General features: G+C 38.0%; 1 protein-coding gene across 6 annotated transcripts in view; it reads left to right on the top strand.

Annotated features, from left to right (window-relative positions):
• grk4 (G protein-coupled receptor kinase 4) overlaps positions 1 to 26,659 on the top strand; it is a 41,317-nt gene extending 14,658 nt beyond the window's left edge. For 2 of the 6 annotated variants that reach the window (XM_079616380.1, XM_079616378.1), the window contains 12 exons: positions 51 to 151; positions 2,680 to 2,772; positions 3,086 to 3,149; positions 4,259 to 4,399; positions 8,766 to 8,956; positions 10,789 to 10,826; positions 12,221 to 12,310; positions 12,399 to 12,607; positions 14,206 to 14,343; positions 14,461 to 14,598; positions 15,342 to 15,522; positions 22,922 to 26,659. In XM_079616380.1, coding sequence (XP_079472506.1) covers positions 51 to 151; positions 2,680 to 2,772; positions 3,086 to 3,149; positions 4,259 to 4,399; positions 8,766 to 8,956; positions 10,789 to 10,826; positions 12,221 to 12,310; positions 12,399 to 12,607; positions 14,206 to 14,343; positions 14,461 to 14,598; positions 15,342 to 15,521 — 1,383 coding nt within the window. In that variant the 3' untranslated portion in view covers position 15,522; positions 22,922 to 26,659. The remainder of the gene's footprint in view (positions 1 to 50; positions 152 to 2,679; positions 2,773 to 3,085; positions 3,150 to 4,258; positions 4,400 to 8,765; positions 8,957 to 10,788; positions 10,827 to 12,220; positions 12,311 to 12,398; positions 12,608 to 14,205; positions 14,344 to 14,460; positions 14,599 to 15,341; positions 15,523 to 22,921) is intronic. The other 4 variants (XM_079616379.1, XM_079616381.1, XM_079616383.1 and 1 more) reach the window with 4 other exon arrangements.
• The last annotated feature ends 83 nt before the right edge of the window (positions 26,660 to 26,742 follow it).

The following is a 26,742-nucleotide window of genomic DNA, read 5'->3' as shown; positions in this document are numbered from 1 at the left end:
CCCTCTTCCTGTTTACTCTCCCTCTTTTTCATTCTGTCTTTCTCATGTAGTCAGCAGCTCATCTACCAGAGATCGCTCAGGATGTTGTTGGGGATTGCAGGCAGAAACTAGAACAGACTCCATGTAAAGAGTTGTTCCAGGAGTGTACCAGGTAAATAACACATTTATTTAATAATAAGTAAAAGAAGTTCACTTGGCTGTCATCTACTGTAGGTAACAGCTATTTTGCAGGAAACAGCATTCTAAAAACGCAGACCTCAAGTTAAAAGAAGTTTAACATTTAAAAAATGTCTCGACACCATGCGTTTTTAGATGCAAAGACGCATTATATGTGACCCACATATAATGTTTGATTTATGTATGTTATATTTTGATTTTATTTATATAATTATATGATATCACGATAAAAAATCTAAACATTGAGAAAATCGCCTTTAAAGTTGTCCATTTATGTTCGCGATTGTGCTGCATTCACTCACAAAAATAAATGTTTTATATATTTACGGTAGGAAATTTACTGAATATCTTCATGGAACGTGATCTTTACTTAATATCCTTATGATTTTTGGCATAAAAGAAAAATTTATAATTTTGACCCATACAATGTATTGTTGGCTATTGCCACAAATATACCCGTGCGACTGATTTTGTGATCCAGGGTGTCACATATGTGAATGGCGCAAGGTCCGTTTAGCATGTTTAAATAGAAAATAATGGAGAAGCAGCGCAGTGGAATGCAAATACGCGTTCTGTAGATCGTGTGTTTTGTTATTGCCGGAGTATACGAGGCACGAGTTGTAAAGGCACAGCCCTTTACTGGAAAGGGGCGGGGAGCAGCAGCTCATTTGCATTTTAAAGATACACACACGAAAACGGCGTGTTTTTGCTTCCAAACAAAAACGGGTGTTTTGGGTGTGGTATAACAAATGATCTGTGGGGTATTTTGAGCTGAAACACATTCTGGGGACACCTAAGACTTAAATTACATCCTGTAAAAGGGGGCATAATACGTCCCCTTTATTACATTTTTAAATGTACAGTAATTTAGTCCTGTGATGCAAAGCTGAATTTTCAGCAGCCATTACTGACAAAGAAAAAGTTCAACAGCATTTATTTGAAACAGCAATTTTTCATAACATTAGAAATGTTACTTATTGTATTTTTTATCAATTTAATGCATAGTTTTTGAATAAAAATACTAATTTCCTTACTGACCCCACATAGGGTAGTGTGTATTCCAAATCATCTAGCTCAAATCAGGCTTAATAAATAGTATTTTATTAATACTATTTAGTAATAATTAAGGATTAAGATTTTTCCAGCTATGCTGAATACTAACATACAGCTTACTACCTACTGCACTGTTCACACTACCGATCATGCTTTGACTTTATTCTTCTCATGATCTTAAAACATTGTTACTAAATAACTTGGTCTGTTTGTCACACAAAGCTGTTCTAACTTCAGAAGATACAGCACACAATGGTGCTTTCATGGAATTTTTTTTTTTAGCACAAAAGCACCAGTCCACATTCACTTATTTATATTCAATAGTGTCCAAATTATTCTTTAAAAAGTCCACCTTTTGTATTTTACGAAAGAAGGAATGTCTTGAGGCTAAGCAATTGCCTGACTTTTCATTTTTGGTTGAACTATTCCTTTAAGTTATGCAATAGGCTGGTCCATGTGTTAACACATGCTAGTTATTTAGTTTATGTAAATACTGAAGTGGAATCAATAGTTTATCCACCTCACTTTTAGTTGTGGTTTTAACTGGTGTTAGTGTGAAGACCTACGGTATTAGAATGAACCGCTCGCTGTAGCCGCGCTGTTTGTCCGAGTAACGTAAACACGTGACTTTAAATCTAAACAGAGTTTTGTGTGTTTGTGTTTAGCCTCAGTCAGTCTTTTAGTTCTGTTTAGTTTAAGCTTCCTTTCTGTTTGAGAGGGGGTGAGGTGGAGTACTTTAACCCTTCCTGTTAAATCTCTATGGGCACAGAGTTTGTTAAAGTATGTGTTGCTGTATGTGTCGCTGTATTTAAGTGTGATAGCGTGTGTGTTACATTAGACGGTAAGATGGCATGAGATGCATGACAAATATCCGGCTCATCTTCACGTCATCATTCGAGATGCTACTAACTAAGGTCCTATTAGTTAACATCACTTAATGCATTGACTAACTATGAGCAACATTTTTTACAGTATTTGTTAATCTTTGTTGATGTTAGTTAATTAAAATATAATTAAGTGTTATATTAGGTATTTTTCCGTGTTATGTCATGTTAACTAATGTAGTTAATGTTAACAAATGGAACCTTATTGTAAAGTTTAAAGTATTGTAAAGTACCTCAGTTTTCCAAACATGGCCTCTGTTTATTTCAATTAACAAGTTCTAGAAGTTGCATGACGTTGCTTTTTTTTTTATTTTTTAGCAAAATAAATATTTAATTTATTACTGTTTTCAGCTCTGTTATTTATTTATTTATTTGAGTTGCTTTACTGTCATTTAACTACTTGAACTAATGAATCGCTTGTAGCAACACAAAAAAGTATTATGGCAGTACTATGGTACAATGATGTTTACTGAGGGTAGATACTGTATAATTACCATATTCATCATGTACACCATGGCATTTGCACTTATCTACATTTTCTCAAACATCCCTTCTCTTTTTTCAGGATAGTTCGTGAATATTTAAGTGGAGGTCCATTCTCAGCATATCAGGAGACAATGTACTTTTCCCGTTTTCTTCAATGGAAGTGGTTGGAGAGGTGAGTAACATCTCCATCAGCCTTTGTAATTGGTGGAGCTTTTCAGACTTCCTGTCCAGTCAGGACTAATAATTAACGCACACAACTAAACAATCTTGCTCTAACAAAAGGCCATTTGAAATCATTAATTCATATTTTTACAGTAAAATATACAAGTTTCCAAGTTTTAACATGACCTTCATACATCAAAACAAATGTTTGCTTTAACAAATCATCATTAGTTGTGATGCCTATGCCCATTGTTGGAGAAATGTCCTTATATTGCATCATGTTTTGTGCAGTAAATTGACTTGGAACTGTATTTCATTTGCAGGCAACCAGTAACCAAAAACACATTTAGACACTACAGGGTATTGGGCAAGGGCGGATTTGGTGAGGTGAGTAATTTAATTCAGTCACTGTCAGATCCGTTTTTAAAGAATTTAACATGACTTAAGTCTATTTTTTGAATAATTATGTATGCAGTATTTAGTACCTTTTTAATTGAGACTCCATGGAAGAATTTTCCAGTTCCAGTTAAAAAAATTACTTTGTTACACAGCATGACTATTTAAAGGTGCACTCAGTTATTTTTTGCAAATGAATAGCACTTTAGAGAAATAACGTTGACAGGGCTGAACACTATGGATTTTTCCTAGTGGACATTGGTAAAAATTGGCCCCACCACAACAAAAAGTAATAAATAAATACATCAAAATAGTTCTTGTTCTTGTTGCATTTGACTAATATTAGGCTGCTGTCACTTTAAGACCTAATACCCAGATCCAATATAGTGTTACACATGCGTTTTTTCCCTCAACTGTTTATGATCACTTAAGACATATTTACGAGGATACTCACCAAGACGGCTTTTTGACATAATTTTGTGTATAATTTGTCCGTTCAAGCGCAAGAAGGCGAGAAAGAGAACTCAATTCAGTATCAGCGCATTGTCTGACGCGCTTTCTGTGTGCACACATCCGAAGGCGGCGTCAGACAGCATGTCACACACATTGTGCGAGCACCAAATTTTGTTATTTTTCCTGTCTTCTTGCGGTTGAATATTTAAATTGGCAAGAGTTATAAACACATGCAAGTGATAAACTTTCATGACGATGCAGCACTGGCCCGATTGGGCAAGTGACATGTCCGCCTACTGTCCCGATCGTCGTTCACGCTGGCCCCAGGCCTCAGTCTATTGTCGAGTCCAAGTGTTACTTTCAATAAAAGTATTTTATTTTATTGGCTTGTATTTTTTTAAGTTCAGTATCATTATAATGATTGAATTTCATTAAAAAGTCTAATATTATTAAAAAGCAATTTCTGTTTTGGTTTTTGGCCAAGTGCATACAGAAGTTTGGGTTTCGGTTAGGGGCCAGGATTTTTTTTTCGGTGCATCACTAAAAATAATAAGAATGTGTGCACATTTAAGTGAACTGCAAAAGGTGATCAAAAATAATAAATGTATTTTTCTGTGCCATTTCGATCTCTTCATCCTTTCAACCAGGTTTGTGCCTGCCAGGTTCGTGCCACTGGTAAGATGTACGCCTGTAAAAAGCTGGAGAAGAAACGGGTGAAGAAAAGAAAAGGTGAAGCAATGGCATTAAATGAAAAACGCATTTTAGAAAAAGTTAACAGTAGTTTTGTAGTAAGTACTACTTTCTTTTTATTCCTCATTTTTTACTTTTCTCTTAACCTGACGTCTCAGTTGCATGCTGGTCTTGTCTGTATTGTTTGTGCAATAAACGTTTGACTCACTCTCTCTGTGATTCAGTTTCCGTGAGTTTAGGGGAAATCTGCTATATTTTCCAGCTTAATGGCAAATCTCGACTTCATTTGCATTTATCATGGGTAGTTGAGCTAAATCTTGTCCAGAGTAGTAGTTCACAACCAATTGCTCTGAATTGAATCATTTACCTCCTGACTAGCTAAATCACAGAGAGATGGTTTAAAACAGCTATTTGGCTGTGGTCCCAAATATCAGCCATAAAAATTATTTTAATATTTGCTGTGTAAAAAGAAGAATTTAAGCTATTTTCATGGTAAACAGATATTCAAACTACCGGTAAGCATATCTCACAAAGCAGTCCAATTTCTCCATTAAAAATGTCTTAAATAAAGAGGTCTACGTTTTGAACTAAACCAGTTAGTACCAAGATGATTATGACTTTTGATAAAACATTTTTAAAAAAAAATTATTTAAAATTGTGAAAAAGGAAGACGGAGACCATGACCATGTACTTAAGAAGGATTTAATTAACTATTTTTGTTTTTGTATGATTTGGTTTTTATTTTTATTTTCTCACATTATTATTATTTTTATTATTATTTATATACTATTATAGTATTTAATGAATTTAAAAAAAATATATTTAACAAAGCTTTTATTTGTATTGGTTCAGTTTTCATTATAAAGTCACCATGGAATCAAACTGGAAAATCCTTATTGTTTATGTAATTATTATAAATTAATCATCTGTGCACATCATTAAAAAAAAAATCATGTGTCCTCGTAATCCAATTGGATGGACAAAATCACTCAGATATACATCAAAATAGAAGACTATCGTAACATCCGTTTCATGCTGACTTTAATGCATTTTAGTTTAAGTTTTAGTAATTTTGTTATGCACTTCACTTATTCTTAATTGTTTTTTTAATATTTCTATGTAGCTTTAATTTATTTTTATATAAATTCATACCGAAACTTATTTAGGTTTTTCAATATTTATATTTTATTTTAATTTAAATTTATTTTAATTACTGAAAATTATTTTAAATAGTTTTAGTTAACAATAACAACACTGCCATGGAAAACACAGGGAGATATTTTGGCTCTTTTTTTGTTTTGACTTGATTTGTCAAAATGACAAAAAATTCACTAAAAATACCGGTCCATACAAAATGTGTTCTCATGCACATTCAAATTTGCACCTCAAGATATTTTACACCAGGTTTAATGCCAGTGACATCGTAATGTCATTAAACTTGATTGTATGTAAACAAAGATTTTCGATTAACAATGATTCATGTTTTGGTCTATTCTTTACAGAAAGATATTGAATGGCTTGAGAGAACTTAATATTGTGGTCTTACTGACCACTTTTATGATACTTGTTTTGGTCATTATTGAAGCTTGATAGCCCCAGTCTCCATTCACTTTCACTGGAAAGAGGCCACAACATTCTCCAAACATTCTTCTATTATGTTCCACAGATGAAAATTATTTAAGTTTAGAATGACATAAAGGCAAGTCAATTTGCCTTTTTAGCTGAACCATTCCTTTAAATAACTTGAAGCCTTTTTACATGATCTTTTTGAATTTGGTCACGCAGTAAACATTCTAGCACCTCAAAAACGATATTGAAAAGAGAACAGCCAGCCGAACATGTGTACAGACAAAGCACACAGTGCCTGCAGTGTAATGTCGGCCTCTAATTCATTCCACTACAGCTGTAGAGCACCTGAGCCTCTGTCCACCCACCCACACACACACACACACATAAGATCGCACACACACACACACACACACACACACACACGCGCGCGGCCACATACACATACAGGTGAGTTGTGCTTAGCATTGCAGCTAGTGCAAGTGTCTTTTAGGTATGTAAAGTACATCTAAATTTAAAAGAAAGATGGTATATGTGCGTGCACAAGAGTATGCATGTGTGTGTGTGAGTCTTTGTGCGCATTCATGCTACAGGCAGGCACGATTGCTCCTCATGAACTACTTCACAAATGAGAACATCTCTGTTGCCTAGCAATGCTGACCAAACAGCAGCTTTAGAGAGCAGAGTCAAGTGCTCTAAACCCTAAACCCACACACACACTCTCTCTCTCTCTCTCTCTCTCTCTCTCTCTCATACATTCAGTATGTATAAACAGACTCCTGTTTAAAAGTTGGGGACGACAAGTAAACTCTAACAGTATAAAGTGACATAATGCCGTGACTAATATGAGCTGTGTGTGATGGGAAACAGCTTTTATTCTATTCGCTGTTTCTCTGACTACCTCACCATGCTACTAACCTGTACACTTTAAGCAGTAAGAGATTACTATTTATGAATAATATATAGATCAATATTCATGTAGTTATTTTATATATTGTTTAGAATTTTTGTGTATATATTTGATTAAAAAAACAGTAAAAACAGTCAATATTTTTATTTTATAATATTCTAAAAATCATATATAAATAGGTAAAACTTTACAATAAGGTTTAATTTACAATAAGGTTAAAAACTTTACAATAAGGTTTAATTTGTTAACATTAGTTAACTACATTAATTAACATGATCTAATGATAAACAATTTTGTATTATGTTGTAACATAATAAATGTCTTAATTTTCACTTCTGGTCAATTTAATGCATCATTTATATACAGTATATATATATATATATATATATATATATATATATATATATATATATATATATACAGTGCTTGAAGTGGGCCCTTTTTCTTGTATTTCACTTTTGCCGGTATTTTTTATGTTTATATAGAGTGTGGCAGTACCATTGTACAGTTATGTTAGTGTCATGGTGTTTATATATCGTACTGTATACATTATACAGTATTTACATGGTAGTCCAAAGTAGTTGGTAATACCAGTGTACAACAGATCCTATGGTATTACCATCAGTAAAAAAATGGTAGTGTAATAGACAAAGAGATTTTGAGGAGTCGTTTATTTATTTCAGATTTAAAATCAGCACTATTTACATGATAAATGAGCAGATTGCTTTACATTGTAGTTTGTAACCATTCAGACATGCTCTCATTGGGGTTGTTTCATGTAATGATGTAAAGGGTCATTTGATTGTCCTTGTGGTCTCGTTGAGCAGCAGGTTTTCACAGTAACATCAGCTTGTTGGTCTTAATTCACAGCCCATTCCCGCTTCATTCTGCTTTTGAAACCTAACCAACCACAATGTTGGGTGTAACCGCTGAGATGTGAGAACCCCTCCTTAACACAGCGGTTGTCAACTTCTGCAGTGGTTCTCCTCACACGTCACTCAACAGATCACAGAGGACGTGCTGGTGTAAAATTATAATTTACTGCAATAGATGTAGCCCTTCTAGACAGGCTTGCTAAGTCAAACATCACCATTATTACTGCAACTGTGGATTTTTCTAAACCCTTAATCCTACGTTTTAAACTTAGTTTAAACTAGTCCTGTACCGTGCTATAGAAAATGAATGATACCTCAAATTGTACGGCTTGTTGAGTAGGTGTGCGGTCACTTTTCTATGCAATTAGTTTAGTCTGGAAGACGATAAAACAGGTGAAAAAAAAAAATCTATAGAATACTGTTTCGTATGTTCACCAAGGCTGCATTTATTTGTTCAGTAAAAACAGTAATATTGTGAAATATTATTAAAATTGTAAATACTGCAACTGCTTTCTATACTAATATATTTTTAAATGTAATATATTCCTGTGATCCAAAGCTGAATTTTCACAAATCATTACTCCAGTCTTCAATGTCACAGAAATCACTCTAATATGCGGATTATATCACAATACTGTTTTTAATGCATTTTGTGATAACAAAAAAGGAAGCCTTGGTGAGCATATGAAATCACAAATCAAATCACATACTAATGTCCTAATGACTTCATAAAACACCCTAGCAACTGCATAGCAACTTTACATGGGCATACGTCTCTTTTTTTTCAGAAAATATAAAAATCTAGTTTTCCTTTGATTCTCTGACCATTGAAGTGTCTCTATTAATCTCTATACTAGTATAAAAAAGCAATAATCAAGATCCTTTAATGGTTTAAGTAAGTGTATACAGTAGTATATTTCCTGAGTGTCCATTTATAGTTTATACTGGCATAACCTTGTGGAGTTTTGAAATGTGCTGTATTACAGGTGCCAGATGATTTATGTGAAAGTGCTTGAAAAACATTCTCATGAGCTACATTTCTCTGTTTCACATGCACCTCAAAGTTTGAATAGATAACAATGCACCTCTTTTTCTCTCTTTTATTTCCCCTAGGTTTGTTTGGCATATGCATATGAGACTAAGGACGCTCTGTGTTTAGTGTTGACTATAATGAATGGCGGTGATTTGAAGTTTCATATCTATAACATGGGAAACTCGGGTTTTGATGAACAGCGTGCCATCTTTTATGCAGCAGAGATCTGCTGTGGCTTAGAGGACCTGCATCGAGAGAGGATCATCTACAGGTGTGTTTAGTTTTCACAACGCGCACATTCTGACATATTTACATCCGTTTTGCAAAATTCTGCAAAACATTCAAAATGTTTTTTTGGCAAATTTTGAATGGTCAGGGATAGCAATGTTGAACATTTTCTATGCAAAATATATAAACAAATTTCAGGTTTTTTTGTACGCTTTTTATTAAAAGCAGGCAAATTGAGGAGATGGAGTTACGTATGGAATTACCTGGTCAGTGCTAGAAATAGAGCAGGATTATTATGCAAGCTTTTTGTCAAGTTACTTGGTCAAAAGCATCCGGATTTAAACCATGTATTTGCTTCCCAGATTATTAAACATAATAATAACCGCTCCCCATATTCACTAGTTTGTTCAAAAGTTTGGGGTCAGTACGATTTATTTATTTTTTTTTGAAGAAGAAATTAGTATTTTTATTCAGCAAGGACACATTAAATGGATCAAAAGTGACAGTAAAAACATTTATAATGTTAAGAAAGATGCTGTAAATGCTGTTCTTTTGAACTTTATATTTATGAAAGAATCCTGATAAAAAATATCATGGTTTCCAGAATACATTAAAGGGACAGTTTACCCAAAAATGAAAATTATCCCATGATTTACTCACCCTGAAGAAATCCTAATGTATATGGCATTTTTCTTTCAGACGTATAAAATCGAAGTTATATAAAAGAATGTCCTGTCTCTTCCAAGCTTCATAATGGGAGTCCATCAAAGCGCATCCATCCATGATAAAAGTGCTCCATGCGGCCCTGGCGGGATAATAAAGGCCTGCCGGAAGCTAGTTATTTTAGTCGAAAAAGTTTTAAATATGGATATTTTTCGTACACGAACTCATCGCTTCACTTCAGAAGGCCTTTATTATCCAGCCAGAGCCGTGTGGAGCACTTTTATCATGGATGGATGCGCTTTGATGGACTTTCAAAAAAATATACCCATTCACTCCCATAATGACAGTTGGAAGAGCCAGGACATTTTTTAATGTAACTCCAGTTTCTTGAGCAGCAAATCAGCCTATTAGATTGATTTCTGAAGGATCATGTGACACTAAAGACTGGAGTAATGATTCTGAAAATTCAGATTTGCCATCACAGGAATAAATTAAAAAAATATATATTTTTTCATAATTTTATTTATAACAGTTTTTATACAAACACAAAACAAAGATGCACAAAATGTATACAACAAGTATGTTAAACATAAAATAAACAAAGGAGGAAAAAGGAAAAAAAAAAAAAAAACGCACACACATCCAGCCAACCCACCCAACCCGCACCAGATAGAAAGAGAAATTACACCTTAAAACCATACATAGACTTTAACAAAACAAAACATTAACAATGGAGTGAAGAGATTAAAGAGAGTAGTTATTCATATTACATATAGGCTCAAACATATTTCAACTCTTAGAAAGATGCCTAAGGAAGGGGCCCCAGACTTTATCAAATTTTTTAGAAGCATCCACTTTAGAGAAACGAATCCTTTCGAGCTTGAGGGCAGCAACCATTTCAGCCAACCATTTATGAAAGCTGGGTGGTACAGTGGACTTCCAGTCCATCAAGATCACAGGAATAAATTACATTTTTTTTTTTAAATATTACAATTGAAAACCATTTTTTATTGTAATAATAATATTGTATATATTACTATATTTTCTATTAAATAAATGCAGTCTTGGTGAGCATAATAGACTAGTTTCAGTAATATCTTACTGATCCCAAACTTTTGAATGGTAGTGTAAACAATAACAAAAAGGTTAACTAATAACTATAGTTATTAGAATTCTGCTTTTTAAAATTAAATTTTTTCTCTATTTTTGCAGAGACTTGAAACCTGAGAATATTCTCCTAGATGACCGTGGTAAGCCATTTTTATATCTATCACTGCGTATTAAAGGGGTCCTATTCTGCTTTTCCACTTTTTTAACTTTAGTTGTTATGTAATGTTGCTGTTTGTGCATTAAAAAGATCTGCAAGGTTATAAAGCTCCACTCCAAAGGGAGATATTTTATTGAACAGAATCCACTTTTCAAGAAGTACAACGAATGGCTACAACACACAATTTTTCCATATCTTATGAAGTCACAATGTGCCTCATTTAAATAATATACACCCATGGAAAACGTAAAAAAGGGGACAAGGCCTGCATTAGAGAAGACAGTGCTGTTGCTATGTCAAAGAGACACTGCTTTTTCCACCAAGTTTTAAAAACGTATTTGTTTGACCTTCCTGAGGCTGGCGAACTTAGGGTGGTTAAATAAAATTTTAAACACTGTTCCTGAACTTTAAAACTCAAACGTTTATCTGTGTGCGGCACATTTTATTGAGAACAGTTTGCTTTCTGTTGCTTCTGTAATCTCTCGCTTTTGTAAGACGCTCACCGTTCCTTAGGAAAATGAACCATGGTTTTGTGATCGATTACTGTTTGCGTTACTTTAGTTTTCCGACAAATATCACAATTAAATGGTGGATAACATCGTATCTATAATGTATAAGAAAACTACAAAAAACATACCACTCTGAAACGTCCTGTGAAATCTGTGCTTGCAAAGTCTGGACATGAAATCCGTTCTGCACAGTCCTCTTGTTCGTTAACATTGTCAGGGTCTGAATCAGGTCGAATTGGTTTGAAATTGACGCCATCATTAATATTTACACTAGAGAAGAACTCGCCGTTATGGAGGGGCGGGACATTTCATCTCGAGTGTTCGAGCTAGACTGGAGATAGAGGTGCTGTCATAATGTAAAATATTTGAAAAAGCATGAAAACATATTCTAGTACACCTCAAAAACTAAATCAAGACTTGGTAAAAGGCCATAATAGGACTCCTTTAAGGTCTGCTTTTGTTATGTTGTTTTCTCCTGTTTATCTACCCTTGAGGGTGGTCTCTTTAGACATTTGCCACCCAGAACACCCTAGCAACCACATAGCAATGTCTTGCCATTATACCAGAACACTCTTGCATTGTGATGGTGACGCATTTTACACAAACAAACACTACTCACGTTTTCTTCAGAAAATGTACAAATCTAGTTTTTCTTGTTAAGCTTCTTTAATTAGAGTATTTACCTCTAAGGAGAACCATTTTTTCCCTTTAGCCGTTTGGAAGCATGTCATGTTAGGGCATGATAGGAATGAAAAAACTGCAGGACTTATAAAGCCCTTTTACAAACTCCATTTGGAGTGGAGAAAGTTGAAAATGTAAAAAAAATTATAATTTTAAATATAATCTTTAACGAGATGCTGTTCTTCAGGGCACATCCGTATTTCTGATCTGGGACTGGCCGTCCAAATTCCAGAGGCTGAGACGATACGAGGGCGTGTTGGCACGGTGGGATACATGGGTAAGAGCCAAACGCATTCCGGATCTGTATCAAAGCGGTACTCTGTCATAGAGTGTTTGACCTCATTCTTCTCCGTATGTGTTTTTAGCACCAGAGGTCATCCAGAATGAGAGCTACACCTTCTGTCCCGACTGGTGGGGTTTGGGATGCCTAATATACGAAATGATTCAGGGTCAGTCTCCTTTCCGTCGCCGCAAAGAGCGAGTGAAGAGAGAGGAGGTGGACCGTCGTGTATGTGAGGACCAGGAAGAATACACTGAAAAGTTCGCTGAAGAAGCTAAAGACATTTGCCGACAGGTGAACACTTTTTTTTGGTGCTGTTGCTGCGTCATATTAGAATGATCATATTCATGGGAACAAATGAACAAAGCCACAGTAAGTTGGGACTAAACCATTGTTAACATAAATTGGTATTTTGTACGAATGTATTAGTTTATAGAAATATATATATTCTGATTAACATGTTTTTAATTTATTTCTGTGTTAAAATTAATTTATATATTTTTAGTATTTTTTCTCCCATTATTTTTATATTTCTTATTATTTCATATTACTTCATTTATCAGAAAAAAATAAGTAGTTATGTTAAAATATATTACTAATATTTATTTTACATTTTTTGAAAATTATGATTAAGACGTGCATGTATTCAAGGTGCAAGGCAAATGTTATTTTGCTTGACTACACCACATCAGTGTAATTTTTGTATTATTTATATACTATTATAGTATTATTATGAATTGGTTTTTATTTCTATATTTAAGTTTTTATTTTGGTTTAGGTGATGTTCTTGTGTCATTTTTATGTTTTTAATATACCTATTTATCTTTCATTTATTTTTATTTCAGGTTTTTTTCATCTAATATTTTTATTTTTATTCTATTTTCATCTTTAAGTTTTAGTTAATGAAAACAACACTGCACTACATTACATTTTAGTCATTAAATATAAACTTTTATCGAAAATGCTATAACATTTTTTAAAGCAACATGAGCACTAGAGCTGCACAATGAATTAATCGTTAAAAGATCGCAATCTCGATTCAAACTCCCTCGCTCACTCCTAAATGACAACGGTTAGCCTGTTTATTAAACCTTTGAGAGAGCAGATGTCATGTATGAAACCGCTTCACAAACAGTCTTTTCAACCACACAGTATCGCTATTTCTGTGCTAAAAATATTCATATTATCACAAAAGAACTGGGATAAAAGTTTATTGTTCGGTTCGGATACAAACACTGATGGTTGCGATCAAAATAGAGCAAAATAACCTTTTTAAAGTAAGATAGCGCTTCAAATAACGATTGTATCGATTACAACATTATTCCAGTAGGTGGCGACAAGTGACTGTTAAAAAATGTATTTGTCATTGAACGCTGATTCATCCAGTAGCTAATGAAACAAGTGAAGTATTTATGAGTGAGTCATTAAATCATTCATTCAAACCGATTATTTTAAATAATTCATTCAGATTAATTAACATTTTAAATAGACTACAGCTATTATAATTTTGCCAGAACCTCTAGTACATTACATGTTATTTTGTTTTAGTTGTCTGTTCAGAATCGTAGGAGAATCGTGAACTAACTATTGGTGTATAAAGACTTGTGTCCTTTTCTTTATCATGGACATGTTTATTGGTCAGAAATAAGATTACATTTTGAATGTCGGCTGTAATATGTAAGATTTTCTACATGAAAAGGAGTTCATGCATAGTAGTGGAGGAGTGTGTGTTGTTTAGTCCTCTCTCACGGTGTCATGGAAGACTGTGACCTCGAGGTCAGTTTTACTTCCACTGGGATATCTCCTCTTCTGTGTCAGCCTTACTTCTTCCCCTCCCTGACTCAGTTCCTGTTTCTGACAGCACTTTCCCTCTCTTTTCCTGGGCTCCACAGTTGTTATGTAAAGATCCAAAGGAGCGGTTGGGGTGTCGAGGTAATGGAGCGGCCGAAGTCAAACTGCATCCCATTTTCCGCAACATCAATTTCAAGCGATTGGAAGCCAACGTGCTAGACCCGCCGTTCTGTCCTGACGTGAGTTATTGATCGGCTGTTTTCATGTTTTTATCTGCTTGACTCATGATCACCTGTTAGACTAAACATATAGGATTTCCAGATGAATGTTTGTCATATATGCTTTTTTCTTTTTAGCCACGTGCGGTGTACTGCAAGGATGTTCTGGACATAGAGCAGTTTTCTACAGTCAAAGGTGTAAATCTGGACCCTACAGATGATGACTTCTACCACAAGTTTGTAACAGGAAGTGTCTCCATCCCATGGCAAAATGAGGTACAGCACTCTCAACATGTCCATACATTACATTCAAACGTTTGTTTGATTTTTTATGTTCACCAAAGCTGCATTTATTTAATCAAAAATACAACAAAAATTTAACTTGGTGAAATGAAATCCCCATCTATTTTATACAATTATCTATTTTAAGATCTATAATATTTTATGTAATTTATTCCTGTGATGGCAAAACTGAATTTCCAGCATCATTACCGTACTCCAGTCTTCAGTGTCACAATCATTTTCTAAAATGCTGATTTGGTGCTGAAGAAACATTTCTTATTGTTATCAATGTTGAAAACAGTTGTGCTACTTTATATTTTTGTGGAATCCATGATGAAAAAAAAAATTCCAGGATTCTTTAATGAATAGAAAGTTCAAAAGAACAGCATTGATATAAAATACAAATCTTGTAAGATTCTAAATGTCTTTGCTGTTATTTAAAATATAATTGTATAACTTTTAAAACAATTTTATACACTCTTGCAGTATGTAGTCTGGATATTCTTAGGATATTTAGGCAAAACATCTGAGATAAAGTTAAATGAGACAACTCCATTAAGTCACTAAAAAAGTGACTTCTGAGCAATACAATTTTCATCTAGAAATTCACGATAGACCATTGAATTATTGAAAATCCTAGATGTAAATGCGGCCAGGATGTGAAATAGAGGACTGGCGTGGAACGTTTTAAGTGTGTACAGTAGTACACGTGTGTGTGTGTGTGTCCATAATTTCAGATGATTGAGATGGAGTGCTTTAAGGAGATTAATGTGTTCGAGATGGATGGAGCACTGTGTTCTGATCTGGATGTAAACAGGCCAAATCCACCGCCCAAGCGAGGATTCTTCTACCGGTTATTCCGACGAGAGGCAAGTTCTAGCGTGCCGCCCGCTGTGGTCAGAGGGGGTGGGGCTTGAGGTATTTTCTGGCTCTTTCCAAACAGATTTTCCCACCTTCATCTTTCGTTTTTTTGGACAAAACGTTTTTGTTTGCCATTTATGATCTTGAATGTTAAAACCATCTCTGCATGGCCAGACTTCTCATTTCTATCTCTATGTTCATACTGCAGGGCTGAATGTATTTATTTTGGTTTACATGTTGTACTATATATGTGTGTATGTGTATATATATATATATATATATATATATATATATATATATATATATACATACATACGTACAGGTGAAACTCGAAAATGTTTAATATCGTTCAAAAGTTCATTTATTTCAGTAATTCAACTTAAAAGGTGAAACTAATATATTATATAGACTCATTACATGCAAAGTGAGATATTTCAAGCCTTTATTTTTTTATAATTTTGATGATTATGGCTTACAGCTTATGAAAACACCAAATTCAAAATTAGAATATTAGAATATATATATATATATATAGAATATATTAGTTTCACCTTCTAAGTTGAATTACTGAAATAAATTAACTTTTGCACAATATATTTTTTTTTCGAGTTTCACCTGTGTATAAAAAAGTGATATATATTGATTTCATGTTGACTTTAAACCCTGCAATATGAAAATCCAGACTATCTGTGTGTGTTTACTCTGACTAACTATAACCAGAGTAATGCAACCCTCAAAGCTGATTAGTAAATTACTAGACATTTGAATTTATGCTGTTTACCACTTATTTGTTGGTTAAATGACAGCTGATTCCAGTTCAAACTTTTAACTGTGCAGTGTTTGCTCTGAGTTGAAAAATCTATCATTGGTTACAAATAATTTAAAGCTACACTGTGTCATTTTTTAAGTTGATTCTTAGCAAAAACCACTTTGTTCTTTCAAAATGATATGTGCTCATTAATGTATAATTACTTCTACCAACTAATCAAGTATTCTCGTAAGCGCAGAATCTGCTGTTTATAATAAATACGGGTGAGCTGCTCGAATGGCGGAAGCCATGTTGCGCCTCCATCTTGAAAATACATTAGCCAAAGAGGGACATACCTGGTAATTCAAGCTTCGCCTTTCACGTTTTTACACTCAGTGGCACCGTGACGAATGCGAGGGGGAGATTACTAGCGACTGCCGGGAGATTTGTAATAATATGGCCACCGTATGAGTTAAAACGCCCTCGGAATGGGAGGGGCTAGAAAGTAATATTCAGTTGGTAGTCATATACAATTTAACCGCTAGATGGGAGTAATTCCTACACAGTGTAGCTTTAAAAAACATGATAAAAACATTATAAAACATTTGTCTTCTAACATACATTTTACAAAAAGTTCAAATACAAAGTAAGAGATGTTATGACATGATTACACACTCAATGCAAATTACAAACTAATGAAAACTGAAAGCAATCTAGTGATTACAACTGCACTGTTTGCATTAGATGGCAAGACATTTCTAAAGTGATTCAAAATTGGTCTGAAATTAAAATTCATAATGAAGAAAAATTACATAATAAGGTTGATACAGTATAAGATTAACATACTGATTCTTGGTTAATATGTTGCTAAATTTATACAAAATTCTTCAAAAGTTATTTATCAGTACATATAGGTTGTTTTGGTAAATTATTTCAATAAAACGTCTCAGGTTACAACTGTAACCTATGTTCCCTGAGAACAGGGAACGAGACAATACGTCATCGACGCTTTGGGGAACGCCTCAGGCGTGACAGGTGTCTGAAATCAAATATCAACTCACAGCAATCATGCTGACCGGCGACAGCCCGTGCATCATCAGCTTGAATGATGAGCGCGCAACCTGGATGTATAAAAAGGGCGCCTTGAAACCGTAACAACATCCTATCGTCTTCAGGGACTGTTGCAGGCAGGCCCCGAGGCATGGCAGGGAGACGTATTGTCTCGTTCCCTGTTCTCAGGGAACATAGGTTACAGTTGTAACCTGAGACGTTCCCTTTCGAAGGGAACTCAACAATACGTCATCGACGCTTTGGGGAACGAAATACCCACTCCGCCATGCTGAGGGGAGTGCATGCCCAAAGGCAGTGACAACTGTCAAAACCAAAAAGTTCAGAGAACACTGGGACCACTCACCCTTAGGTCATATCGGGCTGTCAGTGACAGCACTCCCTACCGGTCATAGCCCAAGCTAATGAACCAAGAACTGCCAACACATAGTTAATGTGGGGTAAATCTGGGCCAGCTCAAAGGCTTAAAACCACAACTTCCAAAAAGACGGGGTCAATTCTAGGGAGTGTGGCTAGGGGACCCAAGGGACTCCCAGCCAGTCACTATTCAGGAGAGCATGCCTCCTGAAATGCCTCCAGGCTGACCTGGTGATCTAAACTAAGACACACAGTATGGCCATTGCCTGTCTGTCCGAGACAGAACCTCTGGAAGTTGCCTTGGATAAGGCATCCAAAAACCGAAGGCCTGCGAAGCTGGCAGAAACCATTCAGTCACGGACCACAGAGACGGGATCTCATGGAGAGTGTGACTATATTTCGCAATGACGAACGTTGTCCACTCGATCCACGGGTCTACCCAGTGCTCGCTCCGAACACTGGGGACGTAAGAGAGGGTTCAAACCAGGAAGGTATACTGAGGCCTAAGACCTGATGATCTCCTCATGTGGGGAGCTCCAGAATGTGAGAGCTCATATCGGGAAGGCCGGTGAGGCCTGAAACCTGGCGACCACAGATTCCTGTGGGAGCGCATACTCATGGAGCTACCTACAGAAAGGCCTAATGAGGCCTGTAACCACAGAATGTGGGAGATAGCTTGAAAGTGAGGCGCCTGTCATAATACAATGTGACAGAAGACGCATCTAGAGTGAGACCCAAGGTGGAGAACCGGAGTCTGAGTCATGTAAGAAAGGGAATGAAGCGGGCAGCGCATAACCCTAAAAAATGGATTTTTAGAAAGTACACGAAACGAAAGTGCGTGTGCTTAGCCATTCCGAATCCAGGGAGGCCTGGTGAGGCCTCTAACCTGGCAACCACAGTATGTGGGAGCTCATACTCAGGAAGGCCTGTGAGGCCTAAAACCTGGCGACCACAGAAAGTGGGAGCTCATATTCAGGAAGGCCGGAGAGGCCTGTAACCTAACAGTCACACAATGTGGGGCTACCTTCAGAAAGGCCTAATGAGGCCTGTAACCACAGAACGTGGGAGATAGCTTTGAAAATGAGGCGCCTGTCATAATACATTGTGACAGAAGACGCATCTAGAGTGAGACCCAAGGTGGAGAACCGGAGTCTGAGTCATGTAAGAAAGGGAATGAAGCGGGCAGCGCATAACCCTAAAATATGGATTTTTAGAAAGTACACGAAACGAAAGTGCGTGTACTTAGCCATTCCGAATCCAGGAAGGCCTGGTGAGGCCTCTAACCTGGCAACCACAGTATGTGGGAGCTCATACCCAGGAAGGCCTGTGAGGCTTAAAACCTGGCGACCACAGAAAGTGGGAGCTCATATTCAGGAAGGCCGGAGAGGCTTATAACCTGACAGCCACCCCATGTGGGGCTACCTTCAGAAAGGCCTAATGAGGCCTGTAACCACAGAATGTGGGAGATAGCTTGAAAATGAGGCGCCTGTCATAATACATTGTGACAGAAGACGCATCTAGAGTGAGACCCAAGGTGGAGAACCGGAGTCTAAGTCATGTAAAAAAGGGAATGAAGCGGACAGCGCATAACCCTTACCATAAATATGGATTTTTAGAAAGTACACGAAACGAAAGTGCGTGTGCTTAGCCATTCTGAATCCAGGAAGGCCTGGTGAGGCCTCTAACCTGGCAACCACAGTATGTGGGAGCTCATACTCAGGAAGGCCTGTGAGGCCTAAAACCTGGTGACCACAGAAAGTGGGAGCTCATATTCAGGAAGGCCGGAGAGGCCTATAACCTGACAGCCACACAATGTGGGGCTACCTTCAGAAAGGCCTAATGAGGCCTGTAACCACAGAATGTGGGAGATAGCTTGAAAGTAAGGTGCCTGTCATAATACATTGTGACAGAAGACACATCTAGAGAGAGACCCAAGGTGGAGAGCCGGAGTCTGAGTCATGTAAAAAAGGGACCGAAGCATACAGCGCATGACCCTTACCATAAACAATGGATTTTAGAAAGTACACAAGATGTTCAGTCGTGTGACTTACCATAAGCATGGGTTTAATGAAGTTGAGGTGCATGTACTTCATCACTCTATATTCAGGAAGGCCTAGTGAGGCCTGTGACCTGACGACCATAGAATGTGGGAGCTCGTAACCAGGAAGGCCGGTGAGGCCTGTAACCTAGCAACCACAGCATGTGGGAACCCATGATCAGGAAGGCCAGATGAGGCCTGTAACCTGATAGTCACAATGCGTGGGAGCTCACATTCAGGAAGGCCTGATGAGGCCTGCGACCTGACATGTGGATATAGCTCACAACCAGTGAGGCCTATACACCAACGACCACAGTAAGTGGGAGTTCACACTCAGGAAGGCTTGGTGAAGCCTGCAACCTGACATGTGAAAACTCATAACCAGGAAGGCCGATTCTAGGAGGCCTGAAGCCTAGTGACCACTAAATGTGGGAGCTCATACTCAGGAAGGCCTGTGGGACCTGAAACCTGGTGACCACAGTATGTGGGAACTCACTTTCAGGAAGGCCGGGTGAGGCCTGTAACCTGACATGTGGAAACTCATAACCAGGAAGGCCTGGTGAGGCCTGTAACCTGGCGACCACAGTGTGTGGGGGCTCATAACCAGGAAGGCCGGGTGAGGCCTGTAACCTGATAACCACAATATGTGGGAGCCCACATTCAGGAAGGCCGTATGAGGCCTGTAACCTGACATGTGGATGCTCATAACCAGGAAGGCCTGGTGAGGCCTGTAACCTGGCAACCACAGTGTGTGGGGGAAGCTCAGCTTACAATTTTTACATACCTTTTGTTTGGTTACAAAAACATGTCCCAGGCTCTGTACAGGAGACGAGTTCTGAAAAAGAAGAGAAGAAATGTTATAGTGCACAAAAATTTTTCACTCAACAACACCTGAAGCGTGCGGAATGAAGCACGCCAGGACTCAGTAGCCTCTTTTTCAGGGAAGGCGCTCCTATCACCCAAGCTGAAGCGGGCCATCAGAAAATTCTTGAATTCATCATTGGCCCCGCCCCAGGCCTGATGTAGGAGGAGCCTGGGAGTGATGGTGTTTAGGGAGACAAGACCCAGGGATGTTATGTTCTCAACGTTCCGTCTGAGAATGTTTCCTCTGGATCACATCCCTGAGATCCTGCCTCCCGCGGGAGTTACGCCTCCTGCGCGCCCTGCTCCCTCTCGCCGGAGGAGGGGGTGCACGGGAAGCGACACTGGCCCTCTGAGTCTGTCTGTGATCCTCAGACCACGACGGACCAGGCCCTCCCGCCTGCCTGGGCTGGGCCGAGGACCTCCGCGGTATACAGCTCTTAAACGCCGCAGAGCGCGCCCTCGCCTCCCTGAACTTATCGACCACCGTCTCGACGGAGGGTCCAAAAAGCTCGGAAGGCGAAACCGGCGAATCAAGGAGAAAGGTTTTTTCTTTCTCCCCGATGTCAGCCTGGTTGAGCCACAGATGCCTCTCCGTGGCCACCATAGCCGCCATCGAACGACCGATGGAAACAGCTGACTGCTTGGTGGCCCGGAGAGCCAAATCCGTGGTGCGGCGCAGCTCTGCGACCGCGTCAGGGGACAAGCCGGCCCCCTGATCGAGGTCCCGCAGCAGGTCGGCCTGGTAAGCCTGAAGGACCGCGAGGGTGTGCAGAACCGCACCTGCCTGACCTGCTGCCGTGTACGCCCTGCCATTCAAGCGTGATGTTGTCTTGAGCGGCTTAGATGGCAGGGACGGAGCTCCCAGTGACGATGACCGACCAGAGGCGAGATAGTTGGCTAACGTCTCGTCCACTGGCGGCATCGACACATACCCGTGCTCTGCGGCCCCCTCCACAGCAGCGAAACTAGCCCGCTGATGAAGAAAGAGACGCGCAGAGAACGGGTTCTTCCATGCCTTCTCAATCTCAGAGTGGAGATCGGGAAGGAATGGAAGGCTCGTCCGAGCCGGTGGCTTACGGGTGGGGAGGAACCGATCGTCCAAAATACCACGAGTAGGTTCCTCCCGAACGCGCCTCCACTGAAGCTGCAGTCTGTTGGTGGCGCGCCCCATAACGTCCACCAACTCAGCGTACACTGGGCAAGAGGGCTGAGATGGTTCAGTCTCAACAAAACTAACCTCATCAGCAGCCAACTCCTGCCCGGCCCGAAGAGAACCAGTTGCAGATCCGTCAGAAAGAGACAGAACGTCTACATCGACCTGCAACTCACCCTCGTCAGCTGACAGATCATCCGCGATATTAACGCCCCTCTCCAGCTGATCTGCCAGCTCCCTCTGAGAGCCCCACGATGTCAAGCGACGCTGAGCCTCAGCCCGCGCGGGACCGAAACCGTGGGGATCAGAAGCCGTGCCCACTTCCCTCGAGAAGTGGGACAGACGAGAGCGGAGCGTTTTCAGAGAAAACCGCTCACAGTTCGCGCAGGAAGCTCCCTCGAGAACTTCCCGCGCGTGCTCTTCTCCCAGGCAGAAAACGCACAGATCATGTGAATCTTCCGGTGTCAGGTATCTGGGACACGGGTCAGCACACTTGCGGAAAGTATTCCTCTTCTCTGCACGTTTCATTTTCAAAAGGATATTCAAAGACAGACAAAACAGTCCCTGAAGACGAAAAGGATGTTGTTACGGTTTCAAGGCGCCCTTTTTATACATCCAGGTTGCGCGCTCATCATTCAAGCTGATGATGCACGGGCTGTCGCCGGTCAGCATGATTGCTGTGAGTTGATATTTGATTTCAGACACCTGTCACGCCTGAGGCGTTCCCCAAAGCGTCGATGACGTATTGTTGAGTTCCCTTCGAAAGGGAACTATATTTGGTCCCCCAAGCATACATTTTTGGTTCATCATTATGTTTAGCCTTATTATGTCAGTCACTTTGCAGATGATCATATTTCATACATCACATTGTTGAGGGTTTGTGGTCAAATTTATGACAAATTTTCAGTCATTTCGATAGGAATCCACAGTTGCTTATGGGTGAAAGATTTCCCCACGCAGACTTCGCAATGGGTTCAAGTTGGTAATGAGGATTTGCTGCGTTTACCAAGAGAAAGCTGCTTGATGTGAAAGTGACTTCAGTGTGAGCGGTGCTTCATGCATCCCTATACTATTGGAAATGGACTTTTTTGACTGTGACCTCCACTTTATACATCAGAAACACTAATGTTTGTATAAGTGTCTAATGTTTGTAACTAATGTCACTAATTAGCGTGTATAAGCTTCACTGCATTTGATATATTGTCACTGTGTTCTTCATCATTTACAGGTTTGTTTTAGGAGTGCTAGCAATGAGGAGGAGGAGCCATCTTGACTTAAAACCACTCCCACTTCCCATCAGCTGCCAATCAGAATGCTAAACGTATGAATGTTCAACTGTATTTATGAACTGTATTAAACTGTATCATAATTAAAGAAAAGGGTATGAGTTTAAAGAATTTTGTACATTTGTACTTGAATTATGTGTAGATGTATATTTTCACTAAAGGTTGTATTGTACAAAAAGCCATAGAAATACCACTTGAATGCATATATAATGTTTTTATTGTTATTATTTTTCATCTGTACTGAATATGAAATGTGTATTTCTTTTTAAGCACAATTTAAACACTCACTTTTTTTTATGCTAACATCCTGTTGGCACAGCCTTTGTTTGTATGTTAGATGGCTGAACAGATTTGGTGCACTTGTTTTGCACAGTGGGTTAAGATAAATCAATATAAAGGAGCAGTACAAATCTATTCATCATATAATTTCTAGTGGTCAATGGAATGGGGGTTTTCTGATTGCCAATCTAGAAAGCAAGGTGGCTGATGGTCGAATGCAGATGTAGATGGTATAGCCTACGTATGGGGTCCAAAAGTCCGAGAACACCAAGTAAAATGGTTACATATTTCTAATTCAATTCAACTTTTTAATTTCAAATTACCTTCTTAAAAGGGGCTATATGTAGAATTCAGAAACCTTTGTTATTAGCGACACCGGTGGCCGTTAAGTGAACTGCAGCCAGCAACTTACTGCTCGCACTCGCGCACACGTAACGTAGGCTACACAAGATTGAATTGAGATTGAGTTCTTTTTTGTTCTTTGTTGAGAAATAAAAAGAAGTTTGGAAATGCCTTAGCAGTGATATTCTTTTACTGAACACACCGACGCCGTCCACGCTGCTGAGAGCAACGTTTAGATGAATATGTAAATAGCCTATGTGCTGCGCGCTTTCCTCTCAATAACAAACTAATAAACACAACAAAAATGACAGCGGTGAAAAAACAGCAGTTGAGAAAGCACCCGTTCATAGCGATGTGGATATGTTTGCACAAGCTCTGCAATTCACCAGCATCGCGTCAACAGATTTTTAAATAGCATTCAATTCATGTCTCATTCTGAAGAGAGGCTCTCGGGAGCGCGCGGAAACATCCCATCCTTTCGATTTTCCGCCCCGAGCCCTTCACATAAAAATCTACTTTACTAACTTACAAAGTGGGGGAAGGTCTCGTTTTTAACTTTGTTCATACATTGTCAATAAAAAAAGCGATTAATACATGAAAGTTTTTACATATAGCCCATTTAACATTTGAGTAAAAGTTGAATTGAAAAAAAAAAAAACTGAAAATCAAAATGTCTAGTTTTTGGTTTGTCTTTTTTTAATTTAATGACAGAAGGACTCAAGCTGCATGAACTCCACATGTTTGTGTAAAACCTGATGAGTCTCTTGTGCTTCAAGATATTTCATATTAGTTTTATGTAATATAATTTTGCTAAGCATTATTTATTTTGGACTTTTGTGACTCCTCGGACTTTTGAATCCATTGTATATTTATATTTTTAAAACACGAAATGGGCACAGATCTTTGACAAATCTGTCAATGGATTTTTACTCACACGAGGAATTAACATTTACTGTATGTTTATGATAAACAGTGTGCCAAATAGCTAGTGCCAATAGCCTCAAAATGACCAAATATTGGACGATTAATAAGCCTGATCGTTATAAACATCAGTCAGTCACTAGTCATGATAATTCCCCCATGCCATTCATTGAATTCATGCAGATGTTATGAACTGCATGAAACAAGTAATCATTTTCTATCTGTTTTGGCCATGTGCATAAAAAAAAGACATAAACCCACATTTTTTTTCTTGTTTCTAAACTGCTCTGTGTATGTTAAATACTGTGACCTCCGCATAGCTTTCAGACGACTGGGAAACAGTTGGGCATGTTGAGCAATTTTCAACTGAAATGGGTTTTTCAGTGGCAGATAACTGGTGCCGATATCTGGAAAGCAGGGTGGCTGATGTAATGTGGATATATACATAGATGACTTAATGACGACATATTACACACGTATTTACTCAAAATCCACACACGATTGAAAATAGGACGTGTTTATTATCATTTTAAAAAGGCTGTTAGAATTTGGACCTGAAACAAGGGAATGATAGTAAGTGGCTGGTACTGATAATCTCAAATATTGACAGATTAATCAATTTTGTTGACTGTTTGCGAATCTCCATTCAGTTCAGCTTTCTGCCTCCGTTCTCATTGTTACCTTTAGTGCCATCAGGTATCTTTACAGTGGTTTTGACCAGGCCGGTGTAAAATACCTAAATAAGCTTCATCTTTAAATTTGCTCAGATGACGGCTCTTAAATGAGCTGGCGATTTTGCCTTAGGTGTCATTCAGTTAATATTCCAAAAGGAGTATTGATTGATCGGTTATTGATAATCATATAATGTAACTAATGAGTGTGCACTATCAGAACTGTGCAATTTGTTGATCATACACGTGCACATGTCTTTGTTGCTCTTTGTTTATTATTTAGTTGAACTTTTTGTACGCATATGGCATTATCACAATTCAGAGATGGGAATTAGTCACAAATTCATTATACTTAATGTAGAGGAAAAGCCTTTATCCTTACTATTTCCCCCAAAATGTCTTTATATACGACATTGTATTTTGTGTCATTTTTTTTTTATCTTGAAAATATTTTCTCCTTCCCCATCTTAACATGCATAGACAAAATAAACCATCCGTACGTTGATTCCGTCTCTGGCACTGCTCTGATTGTTGGAGAATCCCAGCCATGTTTCAACCAATAGCGTAAATTCTTGGGCAGGGATACAACTCGGCACTGACAGTAAAGCTCAAACGGGAACCATTGTTTTACCTTGCACCATCGCTCATATTTGTTTCTCTCTTTATGAGGATCTTCATTGTCCCTTTTGCAAAGCTGTGAACTTAAACTCTTAAACTTCTGTTATTCCCATATGTGTGCATGTTCTACTGTATTCACAAGAGGAAGAGCACTCACTTTAGTTGACAATAAAATTATGAGTTGACATATGGCCATTAAAATGTACTTTTCATTCTCTTGTAAAAACATTATTAAAACATGCAAGTTTGTTTTGACTTGTGAAGATTACACTGCCTTTCCCCCCATGTGGTCATATAACAATATTCTATATACATAATAATAATATTGAAAAATAATTCAATGAGAAATTGTGGCTGAACCAAACATCAAAACAGGCCAATTTCTGTGTATTTGATGTGTTTGGCACCCTGTTAAGTTTAGAGACTATAATGTGCGTCTAATTTTTAGACAGGAGGTTCAAAATGTAAAGACTGAATCTAATGTACACACAAACATAACTGTAGAGACTGTTCAGATAAACACCACTGGTAAAAAGGATGAACACGAAATGATTTCATGATTTTCTTCTCATTATTTGAAAAAATGTATCTTGCACTGTTTGTTTTGTTTCTCTCGTTTCAGTGGAGAGTAATCCAGTGCAATTGACTGGATTGACTTATTCAAAAATCATCAATTTATTCACTGATAACTTTTAGCATAAATGCTTTAGTTGACAAAGCATCTACTAGCTTAAATTTCATGCTAACTGCCTGGTGTGAAAATGTCCGATCAAAACAATGACAACAGACCTCCTGTGCTGTACCATACCTGACATCTGGAATTATTAAATGATACTCTGCCATTTGTTTAAAACTTGTCGGTCTTGTCCTTTGTATGTGTGATGGTCAGTGTTGGGGAAAGTTACTTTTAAAAGTAATGCGTTACAATATTG

This window comes from Phoxinus phoxinus (assembly GCF_949152265.1).
Source record: "Phoxinus phoxinus genome assembly, chromosome: 6".
Lineage (NCBI taxonomy): Eukaryota > Metazoa > Chordata > Actinopteri > Cypriniformes > Leuciscidae > Phoxinus > Phoxinus phoxinus.
Note: the sequence above shows the minus strand (reverse complement) of the source record. Positions and strands in the feature narration are given on the sequence as shown.